The sequence below is a fragment of the Peromyscus maniculatus genome, chromosome 2, assembly GCF_049852395.1.
Source record: "Peromyscus maniculatus bairdii isolate BWxNUB_F1_BW_parent chromosome 2, HU_Pman_BW_mat_3.1, whole genome shotgun sequence".
NCBI classification, from domain to species: Eukaryota; Metazoa; Chordata; class Mammalia; order Rodentia; family Cricetidae; genus Peromyscus; species Peromyscus maniculatus.
In genome coordinates, this window is record NC_134853.1 from 83,927,005 (window position 1) to 83,949,201 (window position 22,197).

The 22,197-nt window shown below is 42.3% G+C and overlaps 1 protein-coding gene across 8 annotated transcripts in view; it reads left to right on the forward strand.

The window, feature by feature from the left end:
• Kiaa1958 (KIAA1958 ortholog) overlaps positions 1-22,197 on the forward strand; it is a 172,953-nt gene that overhangs the window by 128,328 nt on the left and 22,428 nt on the right. For 4 of the 8 annotated variants that reach the window (XM_042271214.2, XM_076564293.1, XM_076564294.1 and 1 more), the window contains one exon: positions 1,028-10,140. In XM_042271214.2, coding sequence (XP_042127148.1) covers positions 1,028-2,070 — 1,043 coding nt within the window. In that variant the 3' untranslated portion in view covers positions 2,071-10,140. Of the gene's footprint in view, positions 1-1,027; positions 10,141-21,201; positions 21,375-22,197 lie in introns of those variants that run through there. The other 4 variants (XM_076564296.1, XM_076564297.1, XM_076564298.1 and 1 more) reach the window with 2 other exon arrangements.

Sequence of the window (22,197 nt, forward strand, 5' to 3'; positions counted from 1 at the left end):
TAGCCTGTAGTTGGCCAAGCATTTTAAGTCTGAAGCATAGTACAGTGTGAAGCCTGCTACCTTGGAGCAGTGCTGCTTAATGGGTGGTCTAGAGCTTGTACTACAAATCCTTCAGGCAGAAAGTAAATAATAAAGCAAGAAAACAAACAGAACCAAGATAGGCCCTTTCTTTCACCTCAGTTATAAAGTTCATGTTTAATTATCCTCTTGTTTCTGTGAAGTTTAGTCCTGGTTTTCCTTTAAAATACCAAGTTGATTCTTATCACTTAATGACATACAAACTGTTTTGCTATCCATAAAGAATACTTAAAAGTTGTGTTGACCTGAATTCTTACAGAAGAGCAAGTATCAGATGAACTGCCATCATTTTATTTCCTTCTAAATCGGCTCTCAGTGATGTGTTAGGTGGCCCGTGCGGTCAGTGGACCCAGTGCCGCCTCCAGTTTCACAAATGAAGTGAGTTTACCAGCTGGGGAGGGGATGCCTTCATGCTACGTAGGACAGGTAGCACATTTCTGCCCCACATTTTTCCTCCAACCAAAAGACTACCTGCATTCCCACCCTGTCTACAAGCCTTCACTCACTAAGCTAGGTGCCAGCCACTCAGAGCCAGCAAGGTGGCTCCAGAGGACAAAGGTGTTTGTCGTGCAAGCCCGAGGACCTGAGTTCAATCCCTGGAACTGTGGAAAGGTGGAAGGATTTGCACCTACACTCACTCACACACACACATATACACACACACACACACACACACACACACACACACACAACACAATAATAACAGCATTTAATGTTTTAACAAAGAAGTTCTCTCTCGTCATGGGCCATATTTTGTCCACTACATTTGTGAAACTGAATTTGGCTTCAATAGTGCGACAATGCTTTCAATACTATTTATCGCTGTCCTCTCAAAGTTGATCCGACCTTCCCGTTTCATTATAAAAGGGAACTTTATTTCAGAGTAGCAAGTGCACTGTCTGAACTCATCAACACCCTCTCTGTCCCTCCCCTCCCCCGTTTGTTGCAGACCAGGATGAAAGAGCAGCTGAGCTCAGCAGGGAGCAGAATGAGAAAACCATCCGGAGCACGCAGACCGCGCTCCGCAATTTCCGGGAGTTCCTCATCTCCAAGTACCCTTCCGAAACCAGAGAGATCTATGTCATCCCTTGCAAGGAGCTAGATGCCTACCTTGCCTCCTTCTTCGTGGATGCCAGGCAGAAGGATGGGTCTGAGTACGAACCCAACAGCTTGGCGAATTACCAGTGTGGGCTGGAACGGTACCTGAAAGAGCACCGCTATGGCTACAGCATCACCAGGGACAAGGAGTTTAAGCGTTCCCAGGAGGCCCTGAAACAGAAGCAGATTGAGCTCCGCTGCAAAGGGAAAGGAAACAAGCCACACAAGTCCATGAAGCTCACCTTTGCCGACGAGCTCATATTGCGGAAGAGAGGACTGCTGAGCCGGTATAACCCCGAGGGTCTGCTCAACCTCGTCTGGCTTAACAATACAAAAGCCTTTGGGCACTGTACAGGCTTCCATGGATCCACCTTGAAATGGGGCGACATCCGGCTGCGGGTCACAGAAACGGGGCTCGAGTATTTGGAATGGATGGGTCAGGACACCGGTGATCTGAACGCCAAAACCAAGAGAGGAGGGACAGACTCGCGAGTCTATGCCACGCAGCACGCCCCACAGACTTGCCCGGTGCAGGACTATAAGGAGTACGCCCAGCGGAGGCCTCCGGCCATGCGCTATGAGGATGCCCCCTTCTACCTGTCCATCAAGCCAGTCGTGAACTTGGCGGCTCTGCATTGGTACAATTGCCAGGCCCTCGGCAAGAACAAGCTGGCCAAGATGGTGAAAACCATGTGCGAGAAGGGCAACATCCCGGGCAGGAAGACCAACTTCAGTGTCTACCAGAGCTGCAGCACCTTGTCCGAGGCCCAGAGCAACCAGCTGGTCCTCATCTGCAACAACCTGAGCCAGCAGGCCGCCCAGTCAGTGGCGGGCCACTCCAACAGCGGCAATTTCATTGTCTCCTCTTACGACTCTTCCTCAGACACAGCTTGACCAGGTGGCTTGTTACGCAAGACCTCACTTGGGTTTCTGTGTCCCAAGAAACTCTCCTTGTATACTGCATTTCGTCGCCTTTCACCTGCCCTCAGTGTTAACTTTATAAAATGCAAATCTCTATTTTTCTTTTTACAGATAAGCCAATGGCAATAGTTTAGTACCACTAACACAGTATTTATAGGCTTGAGACAAATAAGTGTGCTTGTGGGTGATTACATGTAATTGCTGTTACAGACTTGGCAAAACCGTAGTGGTTCTCAGGCAACGGTAGAGAAAGAATTCCGTTTCGAAAAAACCGTCAGAAAGGAAACCGAGTCATTCAAGTCCTCACCATGTCCTCACTCCTTGCCTCCTCACATCCCACTTTTGATCTCCTTCATAGATGGATTTATTTTTTTAATTTTTAAAAATTCTATGAATCTGGAGGAGACACCTTTACTGCTCCTGCCGGATGTTGCTGAGCCAGAGCAGGTCATGGAAGGGGTGTCTATCATAAGCTCGGCGTCAAGTTATTTACGTGTGTTGTTAGTGTAGAGTTTTAGCTCCTGGACCTCACTTTTCACCATATATGGAGATCCCAGTGCTTAAAGAATTTTTCTTTGGGGGGGGGGGCGGGACACAGGACGGCATGTAGAAGGAGGAATAAAGGTGCCATTCTTTTTTGGAAGACGTCTCATTTCTAAATAATATGCAAGGTCTGATACCGTGAGGGTGGGGAGACTGTTACAGAGCTCGTTTTTAGTGGTGTGATTGGACCTGTGTAGGGTGTTCTTTTTTCCTAAGTCAGTGTAAATGAGTTTGATCATCAGATTTACAAGAAATTTTAAACTTTCAAGAACTTTGAAAATATTTCCAAGTGTTAGATTGTCTATCAAGAATAAAAGAGAGGGTAGAAAATGGAGGCCCCACTAACAATCTAGACACCTTGGTGGAGACAACAAGCTGCAGGATCCTGTTACTGTGTCTAAGCATTCAATCCAGCTCTTTTCCCTAGGGGAGCACTTGACTCTGCACTTAGGATCAAGGGAGCATTGACACCCATCTTAAATCACAATAGTTAGTTACCCAGCTTAGCAGAATTCAAAGCATTCTTGAGTTTCTTCTCAGTAAATAGAAATGCATTCGTCTGTGGTAATCTGTAGCTGGAATAATTTTGGTTAAACATTTGTGGTGGTTTTTCCAGTCTTTGTTTTCAAGTCTTGAAGACTGTAGTAAATTATTAGTTAAAACACTTCAAAAATCAAATACATTTAGTCATTAGAGCCACAGTAAGACTGAGCTGGGTTCCTTCCCATCCTATGCAATCAGTAATATGGAAGGGCTCTGAAAACCATCATTGGTTTGTCACAGTTGAGCACCCTGTTGGGGAGCTGTTTATTCTTCAGGTCAACCTTACCACTCACATCAGCTTGGAGGATAGGTGGTACTTTATTATCTTCTGATATGAAAAGAGAAATATTTTCATTTGCTTTACTAAATTGTCACAGAGCCGAGCTTTCCCATGGCTAAGTGGCTCTTTGCATCAATATGTAATAAGTGCACAGGGGCCTTTCTTCTAGGCTGTGGTCCTTAGTGCAGAAGTAGCAGGTGAGCCTGGGGCCTTGGTGGGTAGAAGTAGCTTTATGAGCTTGTCCTTCTGAGAGAAGCATCATTAAGAAAAGGTATATATTTCTATACAAGTATTGTCTAAATCCTTTGAGCACCCTAAAGAGGAAGCAAGTTATCCTCTTTTTATGGTGAAATCATAAGTCGGTTAGATGAAGGAGTCTGTCTTCTCACCCCAGCCTTTTTCTATTCATCTTATGAGCTAGTTGTTGGTTTGGGTGGTATGAGCCAGAAATGAGAACAGTGTCTTTCCTTTGCTGAAGGCTGTCTAGTTTCAAGGAATTCTGGGTGATGTTTCGTGATTGCACACAATCCTCTGACCCACCTCCCCATCGCCTCCACTTAAATACGCAGCTGCTTTCTCCCAGCTCCTCTGCAGACCCTCCCCACTCTTGGAGGCAGACAAGCCCGCTGTAAGGGAACTTTTTGAAAGGCTGTTTTATGTGGTATACTTGTCATTTTTTATCGTCATAGTTTTTAAATCCTCGATCATGTTGGCAGCAGAGTTGGTTTTGAGAAAGGAAGCCTGTCACTGTGCACTCCACTAAGGATGGAACTAGGCAGTTCTGAGTCCCTGCGGGTGGTGGTGAGAACTGACAGGAGCCCCTGCCCTGCCTCTCCTGAAGTACTACATTTTCATCAAGACAGCTCCATCAGTAATGTGAATTGCTTTTATTTATTTATGTTTTGCTGTGATAACTAACCAGATAGGAACACTGTGATATTTAGATTAAAACAACTTTTTGAAAAATGGCTTACTAGAAGAAGCATAGCCAACTTAGAACCTCTTTAATTAAATTATACAAAGTCCATGACTACCTTTAAATTTTGTATTTTTATCTAAACAGTTCTGAGGATGTACCACTACCTGTTTTTATTACTTAGAATTTTAACTTATAAAATGATTCCACGCCGTGGCAGAGGTGTACGCCAGCATTTATCATGGTTATTAGGGCTAATGTGGAATGTTCCATACTCCGACTAACAGATCTGCCTGCCTCTACCTCCCAGTGCTGGGAGTTTCTCCTAAAATCAGTAATACGGTGAAGCCATTTGTGTGCTATCCCTGTGTTCACTTAGGTGCATACACACAGGAAAGCCAGGCTGTGTGGTGACAGTCGTCTGTCAGAGCGTACAGTGTGCCCCGTCCCAGGTGCTTCCCTAAGGTGTCTTTATTAGTAATTATTTTAAATGAACATTGCTGCTCTTTGTAAGGGAGAAGAAGGTCGGACGGGTTGCCCTGGTCACACAGAGAGGGGAGAAGCAGTGCTGGTCCCTGAAGGACGTCCTGTTCCCACCAAGTCCTGTCCTTTTCTGTGGCTGCTACCCAGGCACCACTCACTTGTGCTCTGGTAATTCTGCAGTAGGCTCTCTGAAGTCACAAGCTGTAGATAAAATCTCTGGTACAAGATAGTTTTTTGAGAAAGGGCTTTGACTGGAGCCTGGGGCCCAGCAGTTAGGCTGGGCTGTCCTTTCATAAGGTAGAGTGCTAGAGCTGGGATGAAAATTAGCAGTCCTTCCCGTCAAACGGGTCTGGGAACCCAGAAGTGCACTGTAGATACCATCTTCCAGTTACTGCTGTGTTTCTACTGATAGCAGATAAAGGGGATTGTATCGGTAAACTACCAGCAACTCTGATTTGACCTTTCTAAGCAGAGAAAAGGAAGACAGATCTCTCAAGGTCCAGCTTACCTGAAAATTGACCCGTTGGGTTTGCCAGAACTGAATGAAAGGCCTGATTTGGTATTGAAGATTGTGGTTTCTTTAAAATATGACATTTTAGTGTACTAAGTTGAGTTTTGGTGCAAGCCATGATGAATTAGAATCAGTGTTAGTTAGGTCCGAGTATTGCTATAAAGCCATTGTCTTTGTTGAATTGTGATCTTAGAGGCCACCCCTAGAAAGGACCTAAGAAGTTGTCTCGCCCAGTGATTACCAAGATTTAGACTCAGAAACCATATCTTCCTTCAGGGAGATAGTAAGGAAGGTAAAGGGATGGATACCTCAGAAAGAATATATGAACGTGCACACTCATACACATTTGCTGGAGAGTTAGCTCCTAGACTTCCTCTGTCCTTTGAGACTGGCTGTGCTGAATGGGCTGATGTTACCTCTGTTCCACAGCCCCCACAGAGATGAGTACCTGGGTCTTCCCGTCTCATTAGGATTAGAGCCAGGAGTACACAGACACCTGACTCCTGTCCTTACAGAAAAACTTGATAGAATTTAGAAAAGAAATCCCACCTACGTGGAAGTAAACCATGAGTTAAATGTGTTTTTCTTCTTTTCCAAATTGTATTTTAAACCTCTGTATATTTGTTTGGGTTTTTAAGACTGGGTCTCATGGTGTAGCTTTGGCTAGCTGGAACTATGTAGACCAGGTTGGCTTTGAACTCACAGAGATCTGCCTGCCTCTGCCTCTGCCTCTGGAGTGCTGGAATCAAAGTGTACACCACCGTGCCCAGAATTAACCCTCACATTTGTTATAGGCTGTTTGAATGTGAAACCTAACTTTTCATTGTATAGGGTTATATCTTGATTTTTAGCCATGTTTCATTGTAAAATTTGTTAGAATCACTTCTAGTGTAATTGTTTCCTAACAAATGTCACTCTGCTCATCCCACTTATAGTTAGTTGTCAACTATAAATGGGGAGGCAAACTACCCACATCTCTAAGTATTGGATTCCAGTTGCAGATCATGGACCAAAGGGAATTCCTGTTTCATTGTGCATTCTCCTGGAAATCCAGCTCTACGGTACCCATGTTATTGGTTTGAGATACAATTTGTACTATTTGACAGTTTGAGACATACCTTCAGTCAAAAGGATTACAATTTTATCGACATAATTAAGATCTTCTTAAGTGAATTTATTCAGCAGTAAAAAGGGAAAAGTGGTAGGCGGTGATACAGGTCTGCAGCAGGGAGATTAGAAATGCAAAGTGGGTTTCCTGTGTTAGCTGGACTTTTCTTCTGGAATTCAAGCATAAGAAATTTCACAGACACAATTTGCAAATTGTGTTTATCAGAATCAGTGGAGACAATATCAAATTTTAGGATTTTTTTAAAGTGCAGTGTAGTTGTCTTTTTACGGAATGTCTGACTTGGTATGACATTGGAATTAGCATTCTTACCGTTTTGCATTGATTTCCATGGGAGCTTTACAAATGCTTTGACCTAGTTGACTCGTTCGTGGTAGGTAGAATTAGGACGGCATTGGAAATGTAGAACCCTAACAGTTATTGTACACACAGTGTTTTAGTGGCTGTTGAGTGTCTGTGTTGTTACATTTTATAAGTCACGTACCTTAGAGTACTGTACTATTAATTTGTAATTGATTATTTATACTGGGTGTCCATATTTAGTATTAGTCCAACCAGATTAACTTTATCTAACTGAACTTTTATACCAGTAATCCATTATGTTACACTTTAAAAATAGCATTTATAACTAAAAAAACTTCTGCTTTATAAGCATTTGTTATGAAAGAAACTTGCCAAAAACCATTACAATTTCTATGCATTCTAAGATAATTGAGTGACTTTGGGGGTTTTGCATGTTGTTGTAGATGCTCGTTCAGTGTTGATAACGTTGCTGTGGAATCGTTAGCCATCGCTGCTATCACTTCCTAGAGTTAGGCTGTGCTGCGTGTGTGTGTGTGTGTGTGTGTGTGTGTGTGTGTGTGTGTGTGTGTGTGTGACTTGAGAAAGTAAGTACTTGGTCTAGTCTTTGGAGACAGCACTTAGTGGCCTCACAAAAGGAACACGGTTGTCCTGAAGCACTGAACGTGTTTCCTGTGTACCATTGCCGTCCAGAGAGCTTTCCTTCCCACACCTTCGAAAACAGAAAGCAAACAGTCTGTGTGTTTGGTTTTAAGTACTGTGTCACTGAGCGTTTTTACAGGAGAAGAGAGTCCAGCAGAGTGGCAGTGGAGCCGAACAGTCTCCCTGGCCTGGATATTTTAGGTTGACGGGGTAGCAGCAGGAGCCTGTGAGGCACACGCGGGCTAGCTGCTCAGCATGGCTTACTGTTAGGATTGCATCTGCAAGAATAACTAGTAATTTCGGGGCTGGAGAGATGGCTCAGTGGTTGAGAGCATGTACTGCTCCTCCAGAGGACCCGAGTTCTATTCCCAGCTACTACATTGGGTATCTGTAATTCTAGCTCCAGGCCAAAACGTCTGCACATACTTACATATAATTAAAAATAGTAGAAAAAATGAACCAAAAAAAGAATAATTAATGATTTAATGTATACCTTATAGTTCCTAATGCCAGCTTTTGTATCCAGTATTTACTTAGGTCTGTGGCGTGTATTTAGTATGCCCATCAGGTCTTTCATAGCTGTCTGTCCAGTTCAGTGCCTGGTGTTTCCCGATTGCCTCAGTGGTCCCACACACACTCTGACGACAGATTAACTCTGTCTCCTGTACTTGGTCAAAATTCAGCACGGAGAAAGTATCATTATACTAGTATTTATTCTTTTACAGCAGAGGTTAAACTATCATGAAATATTAAGCAAAGAAGGCTGCATCCTAAAGAGCCTTTTCACACCAACATGCCAAAATTCCCCATGTGGTACTGGGTTTCCTCCTGTCAGCTCAATCGATAATAATTATAAGATCCCTTTAATGAAAGGATAATCTCCTGAGGTAGATACAGGCTTTTTGTGTGACTACCAGAAGCATAGTGACAGCCGGTGCTGTGTTTGGACACATGGGTGCTGAAATTACTGATTTAATTCCAACATTATTAAAACTAATTCCTCAAGGCCGCTGTCATTCTTTGCTTAGAGCAGTGGCTCTCAGCCTGTGGGTTGCAGCCCCTTTGGAGGGTTAAGTGGCCCTTTTCCAGGGGTCACATACCCTGCATATCAGATATTTACATTACAGTTTATAACAGTAGCAAAATTACAGTTATGAAGCAGCAATGAAAATTATTTTGTGGTTGGGGTCCCCACAGCATGAAGAACTGTATTAGAAGGTCACAGCATTAGGAAGGCTGAGAAACGGTGGCTGAGAGGCAGAGAAAGGCAGATTTAACTGTGAGCCTCCCTGCCAGAATGTGCTGTAAGTGTCCAGCCCTCCATGAGGTGCTGAAGCAATAAGAGGAAACTGGGTTCTGTGTGGTGTGAGCAGCCCTTGTCATCCAGCCCCAGAGCCACACTGGAGCATCTCTTGATTCCTGTACTGGGAAATTTCAGACACCAAAGACTGGCATGGTAGGTCCTATGATGAAGTCTCTCTCAGTTGGTGGTAGACATGTATTTTCGGGTTTATTTTCCACCCTTGGAGCTTGTGTTTTGAATCTCTCTGTCCAAGGCCTTTATGTCTGGAGCAATTTTTTTGAACAAATAGTATAAATACTTGGTAGGTTTTTAGTTTATAGTTTCTATTTTCCCCATGTAAACATTCATTGCTAAAGTTGGACATATAGTTGTTAGATCAGCCTCGTGGTGAGTGATCATTTCCGTCTCTGTGCGGTAATATAAACATTAAAATCCCATTGACCCGAAGGCTGGTGAAGAGAATGACTGGCCCTACTTGAATCGACCAGAATCAGTATGTGGCCCAGCTGACCACTACAAGAAGACTTGGTGTGCTCTCATGGAATGGAGGCTAGGGTCAACTTCAGGGAGGTCCTTTGTTTTGTTATAAATCATGCAAGTGTGCATACAGTTCCTTGTCTTCCATCACTGAGGACTTAGGGGATAAAAAAACAGATTTATCATTTTAGTCCCTGTGGTTGACGACCAGGCATCTGTTTGAAAATGCTGTAACCACAATTAATATGCTTAGGGGGAAATTTTCATGAAACCACAGAGGGTCGTGCTGTCCTTTTAGGATGTATTTACTTGCCCAGGTTGGTAGATTGTTGTCTTTCTGTGTGTTTTCTAGCCACTTGGCTTCTCTATGATTGACGTGGAAAAAAGTACATGTGTGTCTGCCTCACTCAAATCATAATTGAAAACTTCTTTTTAAAGCTGCTACAGTTCTAACTTGGGAAAGGAAGAAGAACAGTGTGGATTAAAATGAAAAAAAACTGTGATAATGTGTCAGCTGCTCCTGCCTGTCAATGTTTGTAATATAGACTGTTTGGTTACTAAGAGTATATGGTATTGGTTTCATTTTTATTTCGCTGCTCACTGACCTTTTACACTAAGATGTTTCATTTTTATCAGCTCACTGTTTTTGCTTCATAACTGTCTGTGCACTTGTGCTTTAAATAAAGCTCTAGTTTTGTGTCCATCACGTGTATAGCGTTTGCTCTCACGTAGTGAGATTTTCTGTTGTTGTTTTTTCAGTTTGTTGATGCAGCTTGAGATCTTTGGAAATAAGCAGTCCAATAAACCCAGCCCGTGTGTGTCCATAGTGTCTCTAGTTAGAGCTTGCTCTGTCACCGTGTCCTTTCTGTGTTTGGGCATGATGACCAATTTTCAGCTAATAAATTATTTTCTGCAAAGAGAGCTGGTTTTGTAACTCTTCCAATTTAAAAAGCAGGCCACAGTTTGGGGGGAAAGTCAAACTGTTGGCCTGGTGGCGTGCAGTGGCCCCTGGGATGTTGACAGTGTGTACAAAGCCAGGCACTCCATGTCTAACCCTGAAGGGGACAGCCCTGGAAAAGGAAGTATGTATGTACACAGCTGTTTACAGGACTCTGTAAGGTAATGAAATTCCTGAGTAATGGATCTGTAGCTGGTTAATTCACGGGCTTTCTGTAGCCCTGGGCCCACTTATGGAGCAGAATGCTCTGCAGCTGATAATTAGCTGTGGGCTGTCTGATTTACTTATTTACATACTTACTGTGGTGGGTGTGCAGGCCTGTGTGTGTGTACAGAGGCCAGTGGTCAAAACCAAGTGCCTGTCTCTGTAACTTTTGTGACAGGCTCTCTCGGTGAACCAGGAGCCCAACATTTTAGCTCAGTTGCCTGGCCACTGAGCCCTTGGGATCCCTTTGCCTCTGACTTCCAACACTTAAGTTACATGCAAGCACCGAAACAGGTTTTGACAGGTCCTCTTGCTTATTAAGCAGCCCCCCCCCTTTTGTTTGCTTCCATTTTTGAGGCGGTATGTAGCCGAGGCTGGTCTCGGATTTGTTCCATAGCAGAAGGTGGACTTGAACAACTGATTCTCTGGAATCCACCTCTCATGTGTTGGGATCGTGGGTGTGTGAGAGCATCTCTGTTTGCTGTCTGTATGGACACCTCTGTTAGTCCTTTCCCTTTACTTCACAGAGGGAGTCAATGCTTTCCAAATAAATACAGTTATGCTGCTCTAATACATAGAGGCAGGCTGGAGAGATGATCAGAAGTTAACAGCTCAGGCTGCCAAAGGACCTGGGTTTGTTTCCCAGCACCCACATGGCTCATAACTGCCTTTAACTCCAGTCCCAGGGGATCTGACCCCCCTTCCAGCCTTTGCAGGCACCAGGCACATACATGGTACACAGACATATGCAGGTAAAGCACCCACACACATTTTTTAAAAAAATACATACTTTAAAGCTAGGTATGGTGACACATGCCTTTAATCCCAGCACTCAGGAGGCAAAGGCAGGTTGATCTCTGTGAGTTCGAGGCCAGCCTTGATCTATAAAGCAAGTTTTAGGACAGCCAGGGTTACTCAGAGAAACCCTGTCTCGAAAAACAAAACATTTTTTTTCTTAAATATATGTCAGGTCCTAGTTTTCTTTATTTTCGGAAAAGTGCTTTTAGTCAGATGGTGTTCTCTATGTGTTATTTATCACATTTGGCATATTTGACATGGTTCTTTGAACAAAGCAAAACTGATTCCTTGATGATTAACCTCAGGCATCTTTGTTGGGTTGCTAAAATGATCTAATAGTAAAAAGCCTTAGGCTCTAGAGAGACAGCTCAGCAGTTAAGCATATGCAGTGCCCTAATGGAGGACCTATGGTCAGTTCCGAGCATCCATGTCAGGTGGCTCATAACTTCGTGCCAGGGGATTTGACACCCCGAGCGTCTGAGGACACCTGTGCACATACACCACTCCAAGCACTGTGACTAATAAATAAATAAAATAATAAAAAATAAATAAATTAAGAATAAAGTAAAGCTTTAAAAAATACCTGGAAATTGTATGAATACTCACAACCATTTTGCTGAAATGTAAACCTACTTCATATATGAATAACTCACCAGTCTTCTCGGCTGAATGTTCCAGATGGAGATGGCTGTTTCATTGTAACAGCAGTGTGGATGGACTAACTGTAAGTGTTATGCCTGTGTTTTCATAGTATTTCAAGAAACACGAAGCCCATTTTTAAATATGTTTACAAGTTGTATATTTATGATGATTCTTAACTTTGCTTATGGGGAAAGAATATTAGGATTCAGGTTGACTCGGGTACAAGTCATAAAATTGTTTCTATTTAAAAATTCATAATAATTTTAAAAAGGATTTTATTTAACTAAAATGGTTAATATGTACAAAATAATGTTGGTTAAAAGTTTTTAAAGCAAACATTGAAAATGGCAAGCATTCAGAGCAAACTTATTTTAAGTGGAAGTGAAACCAGCATTCACTTTATTGAACATTCTGGTGCTTTCCGACTGGTATATCGATGAACAGCCATTGCAAGTAAGGAGCAGGCAGGAATAGGTAGGATGCTGGAAAGATGACTCTTAGAAACTGCTACGCAGATAAGACTTTCTCGTAGTCTTACTTGGGATGTGGGTGTTGCGCCCATGAACCATCAGGGCTGGAGATTGTAGATCAGTGAGAAAGCACCTACTTTAAGGTACTGAGCCTACTGTTGGGTCCCTAGAATGGGGCAGCAGAGGGAGGGAGATAGGTTGAGATTTGGGGTCTCATTTTGCAGGCATGGATGACTTGAAACTTGCTATGTCCATCGGTCTGGCCTTGAACTCAGAACTTTGCCTTCCAATGCCTCCCAAGTGCTGAGATTGGAGGTGTGGACCTTAATATTTTTAAATAAGTTCTTACTGCTTTGAACAAACGTGCCAAGGTCTGTTTTAAAGTACCTTAATTAGTTGTATTCTTTTTTTTTAACTTTTATAAATTTGCATTAACTCCTTATGCATACATTTTTGTATTTCTGATAAAATCCCTGGTTTTGAAAAGAAAGTCTTAGATCACATGAAAAAGAAGTTTACTCTTTCCTACATGATTCCTAATGAGTTTTACAATGTACAAAAATAATATATTCATACTTAATACGGGACTGAAAATACTATGGAACAAATAACTAACATGATATGTATCCTTTAGGACTTTCAAAATGAAGTTATAAATAGACAATTTAAGTTTTATTTTCTTGTTAAAATGGCATCAGACTACACATCTTCAATTTTCCTTTTTTACTTAATACATTGTGGACCTGTTTCCATACTCTTGTAAAAGGTAGCACAGCTTTTAATGATAGCCTATACATATGCATTATTTAATCTTTCCTCCACTAAGGAGTTTTTTGTAGACATCTTTATCATTGCCTACTTATTTCTACACTAGCTAGAATGGCTCAACAAAAGTATGAGTGCAGACATCATGGAACATTGGCCAAGAACGAAGCTTCTTCCCCATACTCTGCCTCTGTTTAGATGGAGGCTTTTTTAAAGTGAAATCCATCTCGTTTTCATCTTAGTGTCTGACTATTATTAATGTATTTCAGTATTTGTGTTTCTTCTGTGAATAATTGTCTGTCATTCTGAGACCGTTTTCTAGTGAGTTATCTTTTCTTCATAGATTTCTAGCAGCGTTTCCTAGGTCCCCATAACTCTTTTTTTTTTTTTTTTTTTTTTTGGTTTTTCAAGACAGGGTTTCTCTGTGTAGTTTTGCGCCTTTCCTGGAACTTGCTTTGTAGACCAGGCTGGCCTCGAACTCACAGAGATCCGCCTGGCTCTGCCTCCCGAGTGCTGGGATTTTTTTTTTTTTTAACAGTTGGACTTACTGGCTTTTAAGATTCCCCCAGTGATGATGTCTGATCTGCTGCTGTTTATGTAGCTTATGGGTTGTGTCACTTGGACAAAGGCTGTACTGCTCACTCCCCAAATTATGCAAATCATCTCCTTTGGGAAAACAGCTTTTTTTTTTTTTTAAAAAAAAAAAAGGAACCATTTAGAAATGTGTGTGTGTGTGTGTGTGTGTGTGTGTGTGTGTGTGTGTGTGTGTGTGGTTAAATATGAATCAATTTATTTATTTTTTTTCTGACTTGACAACCAGTTAATTGGAATAAACTGTTGCCTGACGGGCCCATCCTTTGTCCTCGAGTAAGAATTTGAGTCTTTATTGTGTGCCCAGTGTGTATTTACACACCAAACACTGTTTCTTTACTAATAAGTGACAGTTTATCACGTTTGGTTTTTGAAATTTTTTTGTTTGTTGTTTGTTTGTTTGTTTTTCAAACCAGGGTCTCTGTGTGTCCCTGGCTATCTTGGAACTCACTCTGTAGACCAGGCTGGCCTTGAACTCACAGAGATCATCCTGCCTCTGCCTCCTCAGTGCTGGGATCAAAGGCGTGGGCCACCACCCAGGTTAGTTTATCACATTCTTAGTTTATAACACATTTATATCTTAAGACCAGGCCTCTCAGTTACTATTTTTATAACTGCCTTTTTAAAATTCATTTACAAAAAAAAAATTTACCTACTCTGTCTACTAAGCTTTAAAATTGGCCTGTCCAGTATCCAATAAAAGAGGATTTGGGTTAGAATTATATTTAATTAAAGATTACTTGAAGCCAGGCAGTGGTAGTGCATGCCTTTAATCCCAGCACTTGGTAGGCAGAGCCAGGCGGATCTCTGTGAGTTCAAGGCCAGCCTGGTCTACAGAGCGAGATCCAAGACAGGCTCCAAAATTACACAGAGAAACCCTGACTCAAAAAACAAAAACAGAAACAACAAAAGAAGATTACTTGACTAAATTAAATACCTAATTGGCCCCTCCATCCACATTTGTGGTATATAACACTTTATCCAGAAGGTATTTTTAATTTTAAGGAGTTTTGGATTGTTTTCTTATTGAATTACACAGACAAATGCACAAAACGTTAGTATCTAGTTTAATTGATTTTTCTGAAGCAAACACTATCACAACTCCAGCCCAGTGGAATAAGAGCATTACCTGAACCCCGAAGTTTCTCTTTTGCTGTCCCTGTTGTTACCTCCCAGGCTACTACTATATGACTGTGGAGTCATTTTGTGTTTTTGAACTACATGAGTGGCCTTTTCAGTATACTCTGCCCTCTGCCTTCTTTTTCTTAATATTAGGTTTGTGGGATTCACTCATGATTTGCACATAGTACATTCCTCACTATTGTTATATGATAATTTGTTGTTCAATATTTTCTAATTTCACATGCAGTTGGTATGTTATGGACAAAGGACAGCCTCCAGTTTGGGGCTATTTATTATACTGTTAGACTTTTACAAACATTCATCTATGCCTTTCGATGCATATGCATACACTTGTGTTGGCTGTGTGTGACCCTCCTGGGGATGTAGAATCACGAATGATGTAATGGATGGATGTCCAACGTCATCAGACACTGTGAATTAGCACCAAAATGATGGTGGCTGTGTTCTTGCACCAGCAAAGCGTTCTTTATTGACACCTGATGTTTCTTCTTTGAAGGTGTTTTGTTCAGTGAATATTAATGTGGGGGTTCCCAGATTATTACTAATTTTATACGAGGCTCATTAAAGTCTTGTCCTTTTTTATGTGTGTGTACTACTGGAGTGTATGTATGTGTGTGCATGTAGTTCCCTCAGAGGTCAAAAATGGGCATCGGATCCCCTGGAACTGGAGTAACACGTAGCTGTGAAACTGCCTGGTAGGTGCTGGGAACCGAACCTGGGTCCTCTGCGGGCACAGTCAGTGCTTTGCACTGGTGATTTTGTCTCTGCAGCTCCCAAGATTGTCCATTTTTAGTTGGACTGTCCACTTTCTCGTTGATTTGTCAGATAAATTCAGGGTAAGTGTCTTTTCCCATTATGTGGCTTGCCCTTTTCACTTAATGATGCTTTTGTGGTGTGTATGTGTGGGTGGGTGTGTTTGCTCTTAATTTTTATATAATCCGACTTCTCAGTCTTTTACTTAGTATTGATTTTGATGTATGGTTTAAAAATATCTGGCTACTTCAAGGTCATAGAGCTGAGATGGTTTTGTTGTGTCTTGACTTTTGAGACAAGGCCTCATGTACCAGGCTGGCCTTGAACTCACTATATAGGTTACAGCTTGGTTCATTTGGGATTGTTTTATTGTTCTTGTTTATGGTATGAGGTAGGAATTCAGTTTCCTCAGTTTTTTTTTTTTTTTTAATTGGGATGTTTTTTAAGCACTTAAATCTTTTCTTTTTTACCTTTAAAATTTTCTTAGATTTTTATTTTTTGTGTATGAGCATTTTGCTTGTCTGTGTATCATGTGCATGTTTGATTCCCAGGGAGGTCAGAAGAGTGTGTCAAATGTCAGATGGTTTGAGCTACCATGTGAGTGCTAGGAATTGAACACTGGGTCCTCTCCAAGAATTTTTGTGTCTGTTTAATAGCTGAGTTAGTCTGTAGGTTTCTTTATTTTGTTCTGTTTTTATGAAAAAGTTACACTGTCTTATAAAGAATGGTAGGTGGGCTGGAGAGCTGCCTCAGTGGCTAAGAACACTTTCCGTTCCTGCAGAGGGCCTGAATTTGGTTCCTGGAACCCACATCATTTGCCTCACAGCCTCTTGTTACTCCAGTTCTGGGGGATCTGATGCTTCCCTCTGGTGTCTGTTGACACTACACACACACACACACACACACACACACCAGAATAAAAATAAATCTGGATGTGGTGGTGCACACCTTAGACACAGCACTTGGGAGGCAGAGGCAGGTGGATGTCTGCGTTTCAAGCCAGCCAGAGCTTCCCAATGAGAGTCTGTCTTAAAAAAATAAATAAATAAAAATGAAAAATGGATAAGTCATTACTTGTTCCCTAAAGTTGGAAGAATTTGCTAGTAAAATTCATCTGAATCTGAAGATTTCTTTCAAGGTATTTTACTATAGGTCCAATTTCTGTAAACTATAGAAGACTGTTTTAACTTGATAATTTTTTAGTATGTTTAGGTAAGTAGTGACTTCGTGGCATTTGTGTTTTTTATTCAATTTTCAGGTCTACTGGCCTCAAGTTGTTTATGATATTTTCTTTTTTTCTCTCTCTTTGTATTGGCTGGTTTTGTGTGTCAACTTGACACAAGCTAGAGTCACCAGAGAGGAGGGAGCCTCAGTTGAGGAAATGCCTTCATGAGATCCTGCTGTAAGATGTTTTCTCAATTAGTGATCAATGTGGAAGGGCCCAGCCCCTTTTAGGTTGTGCCATCCCTGGGCTGGTGATCCTGGGTTCTGTAAGAAAGTACACTGAGCAAGCCATATGGAACAAGCCAGTAAGCAGCTCCCTCCATGGCCTCTGTATCAGCTCCTGCCTCCGGGATCCTGTCCTGTTTGAGTTCCTGTCCTGACTTCCTTCAGTGATGCACAGCAGTGTGGAAGTGGAAGCCAAATGAACCCTTTCCTCCCCAGTTTACTCTTTAGTCGTGGTGTTTCATTGCAGCAATAGAAACCCTAAGTAGACACTCTTTCTGAGCTCTAGGGATCATTTTCATTTCTGATGTGATAACCTGTCTCCCCTGACCCCTTTCCCTTGCTAGTATTTAAAATCTTGTCTTTTCAAGTTCATCTTGGCATTTTTTTTTATTTCAATGATTGTGTTTTTGTTCCTTCTTCCAGCTTATCGTAGTATATTCCATGTTTCTTTTTACAGTTTCTTGGTATAATTGATAGTGTTGCTTTTCAGATCTGTCCAGCTGATGCTCTCATTTTCTCTGGCACAGAGAAACTGTGTCCTAGATCTGGGGCATGCTGCACTCTCATCACCATGCAGTTTGAAATACCTTCTCATCCCATGAATTCTGTCTGTCCTCAGGAAGAGATAGTCCTTATCACATGTACGCAGGTGGTGCTTCTGTACCTGTGTATAATATTGGATGTGTTCCCATTTCTTCTTTCACAGTGATGGCTCATCTTTGTGTCTGATACCCTATCTTCTCAGTTACCCACTGATACATTTGTGTAGCTGGAGTTTTCTCCAGCCCCACACGGGCCTGCAGCCGCTCAGACCCAAGTAAACACAAGGAGACTTATATTACTTATAGACTATATGGCCATGGCAGGCTTCTTGCTATCTAGTTCTTATTATCCTGAATTAACCATTTCTATTCATCTATAAGTTGCCACATGGCTTGTGGCTTACTGGTACTTTACATCTTGCTTCTCATGGCAGCGGCTGGCAGCCTCTCCTGATTCAGCCTTCTACTTCCCAGAATTCTCCTCTCTGATTATCCCACCTGTACTATACTTCCTGCCTGGCTACTGGCCAATCAGCGTTTTATTTATCATCAGTCAGTCAGAGCAACACATTCACAGCATACAAAAAGACATCCCCAGCACATTTGTGGTGTTTTGAATGTTTTGTTTTTTTTCTGTTTGGTGAATGTACTATCCTTGGGGGATTAGTAGGAATGTGGGATCATTGTTGAGCATCTGTAGCTTGGCAAGCATCAGTTATATTTGTGTGCTCATCCTTTAAAACTTAAGTCTAGGTTAGTAGTTGCTGGTAGGAATTCAGTATTGTTGAGGGTTCCCACTTGATGCATTTGGACAGAACTCACTTCTGCAGGTAGTCTTGAACACCGGGCTATACTAGTGGAGTTCAACAGCAGTAGCGAGGCCCAAGCTCTCATAAATAGGTTTCCCCTCACAGGGCTGGAGAGATGGCTCAGTGTTTCAGACCACATGCTGTTCTTTCAGAGAACCCAGGTTCCATTCCCCAGCATCCAGCTTGTGGCTGTTGTCCTTACTGAAGGTTAATCCAAGGAAATTTGGGGAACAAGGATATTTTTAATATGCGTAAGGGGCTATCCAAATTGTTCTTACTGAGATTGTGTCCCCACAGTAGTTGGTACCACTGCTGTTGTGGCCAGGACATGCCATCAAACTCGTGTCTGGAGCCTGGCTCTGCCAGTTGCTAGCTCATGGCTTCAGCAGTACACTTCTTGCACAGTGAAGGTTCCTTGATAAATATCTGATGAGTGTGTGAAGCTGTTGAGATGTTTGATGCTATTTCCTTGTCTGTAAAACAGGTAAAATCATGTACTTGGTTACTGATTACACACAGGTTTTTAAAATTGGCACATAGTAGGCTTCCATTGATGTTAGGTGTGGATACCAGGCTTTTTCTTCTGGGCTACCAACCAGCTCCCAAATCATGACACAGAGACTTCTTATTAGTTATGAATGCTCAGCCTAGCTTGGGCTTGCTTCTGGCTAGCCCTTTTAACTTAAATTAGCCTTTAAATTATCTACCTTTTGCCTCAGGGCTCTTTTCTTTCTTCCTTCTGTGTATCTTACTTCCACGGCTTCTCGTGTCTACTGGCTGTGGCTGCCTGGCTTCTGGCCATGGGTGTCTCCCTCATTCCTCCTCCTCCTCCTCTCATTCTTCCTTCTCCTAGTTATTCTCTCTCCCACCAGCCCCACCTATCCCTCTCCTGCCTAGCTACTGGCTGCTCAGCTTTTTATTAGACAGATCAGATGCCTTAGGCAGACAAGGTGAAACAGTAACACCTCTTTTCATAATTAAGCAAATTCAGCAAAAACAAATATAACACACCTTTGCACAGTTAAAGTAAGAGCCCACACCAGGTATGCTAATCATTTTTCCACACATCTTATTAGTATCAAGAAAGTCCCACAAATACTGAGGTTAGGTAGGTTTGTGGAAGAGGTGAGGGGACTAAGGTGTTTCAGACAGCATGTGCTCAGTGTCGCTCATCCCTCCCAATACCGGTGCTTGGTAAAGCAGTGTGTGCCTTCCACATCATGGGCAGGATCAAGCTAACAAATGTGACGTCACAGGAGCACGGAAACCAACACCATAGAACACACACCTGAGGAATGAAAAGGCAGATGTGAAACATCTGAAAAGGAGGTGCTAATATGCAGAAAGCTGCCCTAGAAGTACGGTTGAAATCGATAAGAGTGTATTGAGGGGCTAGCGAGATGGTTCCATGGTCAGGAACATGGGCTGCTCTTTAGAGGACCTAGGTTCGATTCCCAGCCCCCATATGGCAGCTCACAACCAACTGTAACTCCAGTCCCAGGGAGTCCGATGCCCTCTTCTGACCTCCATGGGCACCAGGCACACGCGTGGTACAAAAACATACTTGCAGGCAAGACACCCGTACACATAAAAATAAATAATTTTTTAAGTATGTTGATTAACTCAAGGGCATTTCTCAGCTCTGTTGTGGATGGGAGGGGGTGGTTCTCCTGGGTGCTGGAGGATTCTGAGTCCCCAGGATGCTTGGAGTAAGGTACAGAGGAGATCCTCAGTGGGCACCATGAAAACCAAGATAGGTTAGGTGACGTGAAACCAATCACAGACTGCACTAACTTATCATTTTTTGGTCTCTCTGCGACCTAGCCAGTTTCTGTTTGAATATACGTTCCTCAGAGGGACACTTGGTTTATCAGACTCCAGAGTGTAAGGAAAGACCAGCTAATGGTTATGGATTTGGTTTTCTTTTTGGCAATTTAAACTGTTTTTCCTTTCTTCTGAAGGTGAGCCTGCCCTCAGATTCCTCTTTTTTCCTAATATTGCTTTCATTTGATCTTCCATTCTGATTTGAAACTAGTTTATGGTTTGTGTAATCAAGGCTTAAATCAATCAACTCTCCCTCATATGCCCATGTGTGTGGGTGTGGGGGTATGAGTGTGTACGCATTACTTCCAGGAAGGGATTAGGAGGTGTATAGCTCCATATAATTTAAGGTTGCTCCTGTTGGCACACAAGTAATTTGACGCTGTATTAACAGAGATGACGAGTCTTTGTGTACTGAAGATGAGTAACCTTCCCTTTCCTGTGCCATCCCCCTTACTGTACCATCCTCCCTTCCCCGTAACCGTCCTCCCTTCCCCGAAACCGTCCTCCCTTCCCCGTAACCGTCCTCCCTTCCCCGTAACCGTCCTCCCTTCCCCGTAGCCGTCCTCCCTTTCCTATTAATCTCCTCCCTCTCCTCTTTTTTTAGTCTTCCCTAACTACTTCTTGCTTCTCACTTTTTTGCTATTAGTAGAAATGCTGTATTTTCTAGTGAAACTTTACAATTTTCTAGTATTCCATCCTATTATTGAAATGTTTTCCAGTGTGTCAGCCAGTGTACATGGCAAAATGATCAGGATTACATACAAGGCATGGATTCTCATACATGTAAACAGTTTTTTTAGACAGGGTCTCACTGTGTAGCTCTGGCTTTCTTGGAACTCATCATGTAGATCAGGCTGGCCTCAAGCACATAGAGAGTACTGGGATTAGAGGTGTGCCCACCACATCTGGCTAGAAATTCCATTTCTTAGGTGTCCTTTTTAAGTTCTTTTTTATTTAATATCACCCCAGGATGAAGCTCACTAAGAAGGGGATGGCAAATTTTTGTAATGTTTCTGTTGTTTTTGTTTCTAGCTTATTCTACTAAGCTCAACAAATTTCCTGTATTTAATATTAATGATGACTTGAATGATCTGTGTACCAGTGCAGTGAGCCCAAACACCACCAAAGCCACGAGGTACGCCCTAAACGTGTGGCGCTACTGGTGCATGACCAACGGGCTCAAAGACCACACGGACATCACCAAGGTAAGGGGCGCGTGAGTTTGCTAATCCTTCTGGCTGACTTCACCGAGCTTCCAGGTGCCAGGCACCCTGCAAAGGGCTGTGGGGGGCACTCACCAAAGAGCATGAAATACAAAGGAAACTATCTACAGACCCAAGTAGAATTTAGAAAGTGTCTAATGAATGTACGTTTGTTGACATATAAAGAAGAATAAATTAAGCCATGTTTTCAGGAAGAGGCAGGAGTTGGTAGAATTAGACAGGAGACCAGTAGAGCAAGTGATGTGAGAAAGAGCAAAATGGCAGAGCCATTCGCTAGACAGAAAATCAGACATCAATGATGCTTAAGTGACAAGCTCGGGGTTTTGTAAACACTGGGAATCACTGATGTGTCTTGGATTTCCACACTGCAGGATCTGGTTGTAAAAGCTGTGAGTATCTAGGGTCAGAAAAAAGAAAGAAAGAAAAAAAGAATACATTAGTTTTTTGAGCAGAAAGGAACATTAAAAGTGGTATTTTAGAGAAACTAATTAGAAGTTATGAACAAAATAGTTATTTAGCATCCTTGGTCCCCAGTCTCTGCCTTATGAAATGTGCTCTTTTTTTTGTTTGTTTTTGTTTTTGTTTTGTTTTGTTTTGTTTTGTTTTGTTTTGTTTTTCAAGACAGGGTTTCTCTGTGTAGCTTTGTGCCTTTCCTGGAACTCACTCAGTAAACCAGGCTGGCCTTGAACTCACAGAGATCCGCCTGCCTCTGCCTCCCGAGTGCTGGGATTAAAGGTGTACACCACCACCACCCGGCTTGAAATGTGCTCTTAAGAGCTCTTCCAACTTCAAGTATTTGAGATTT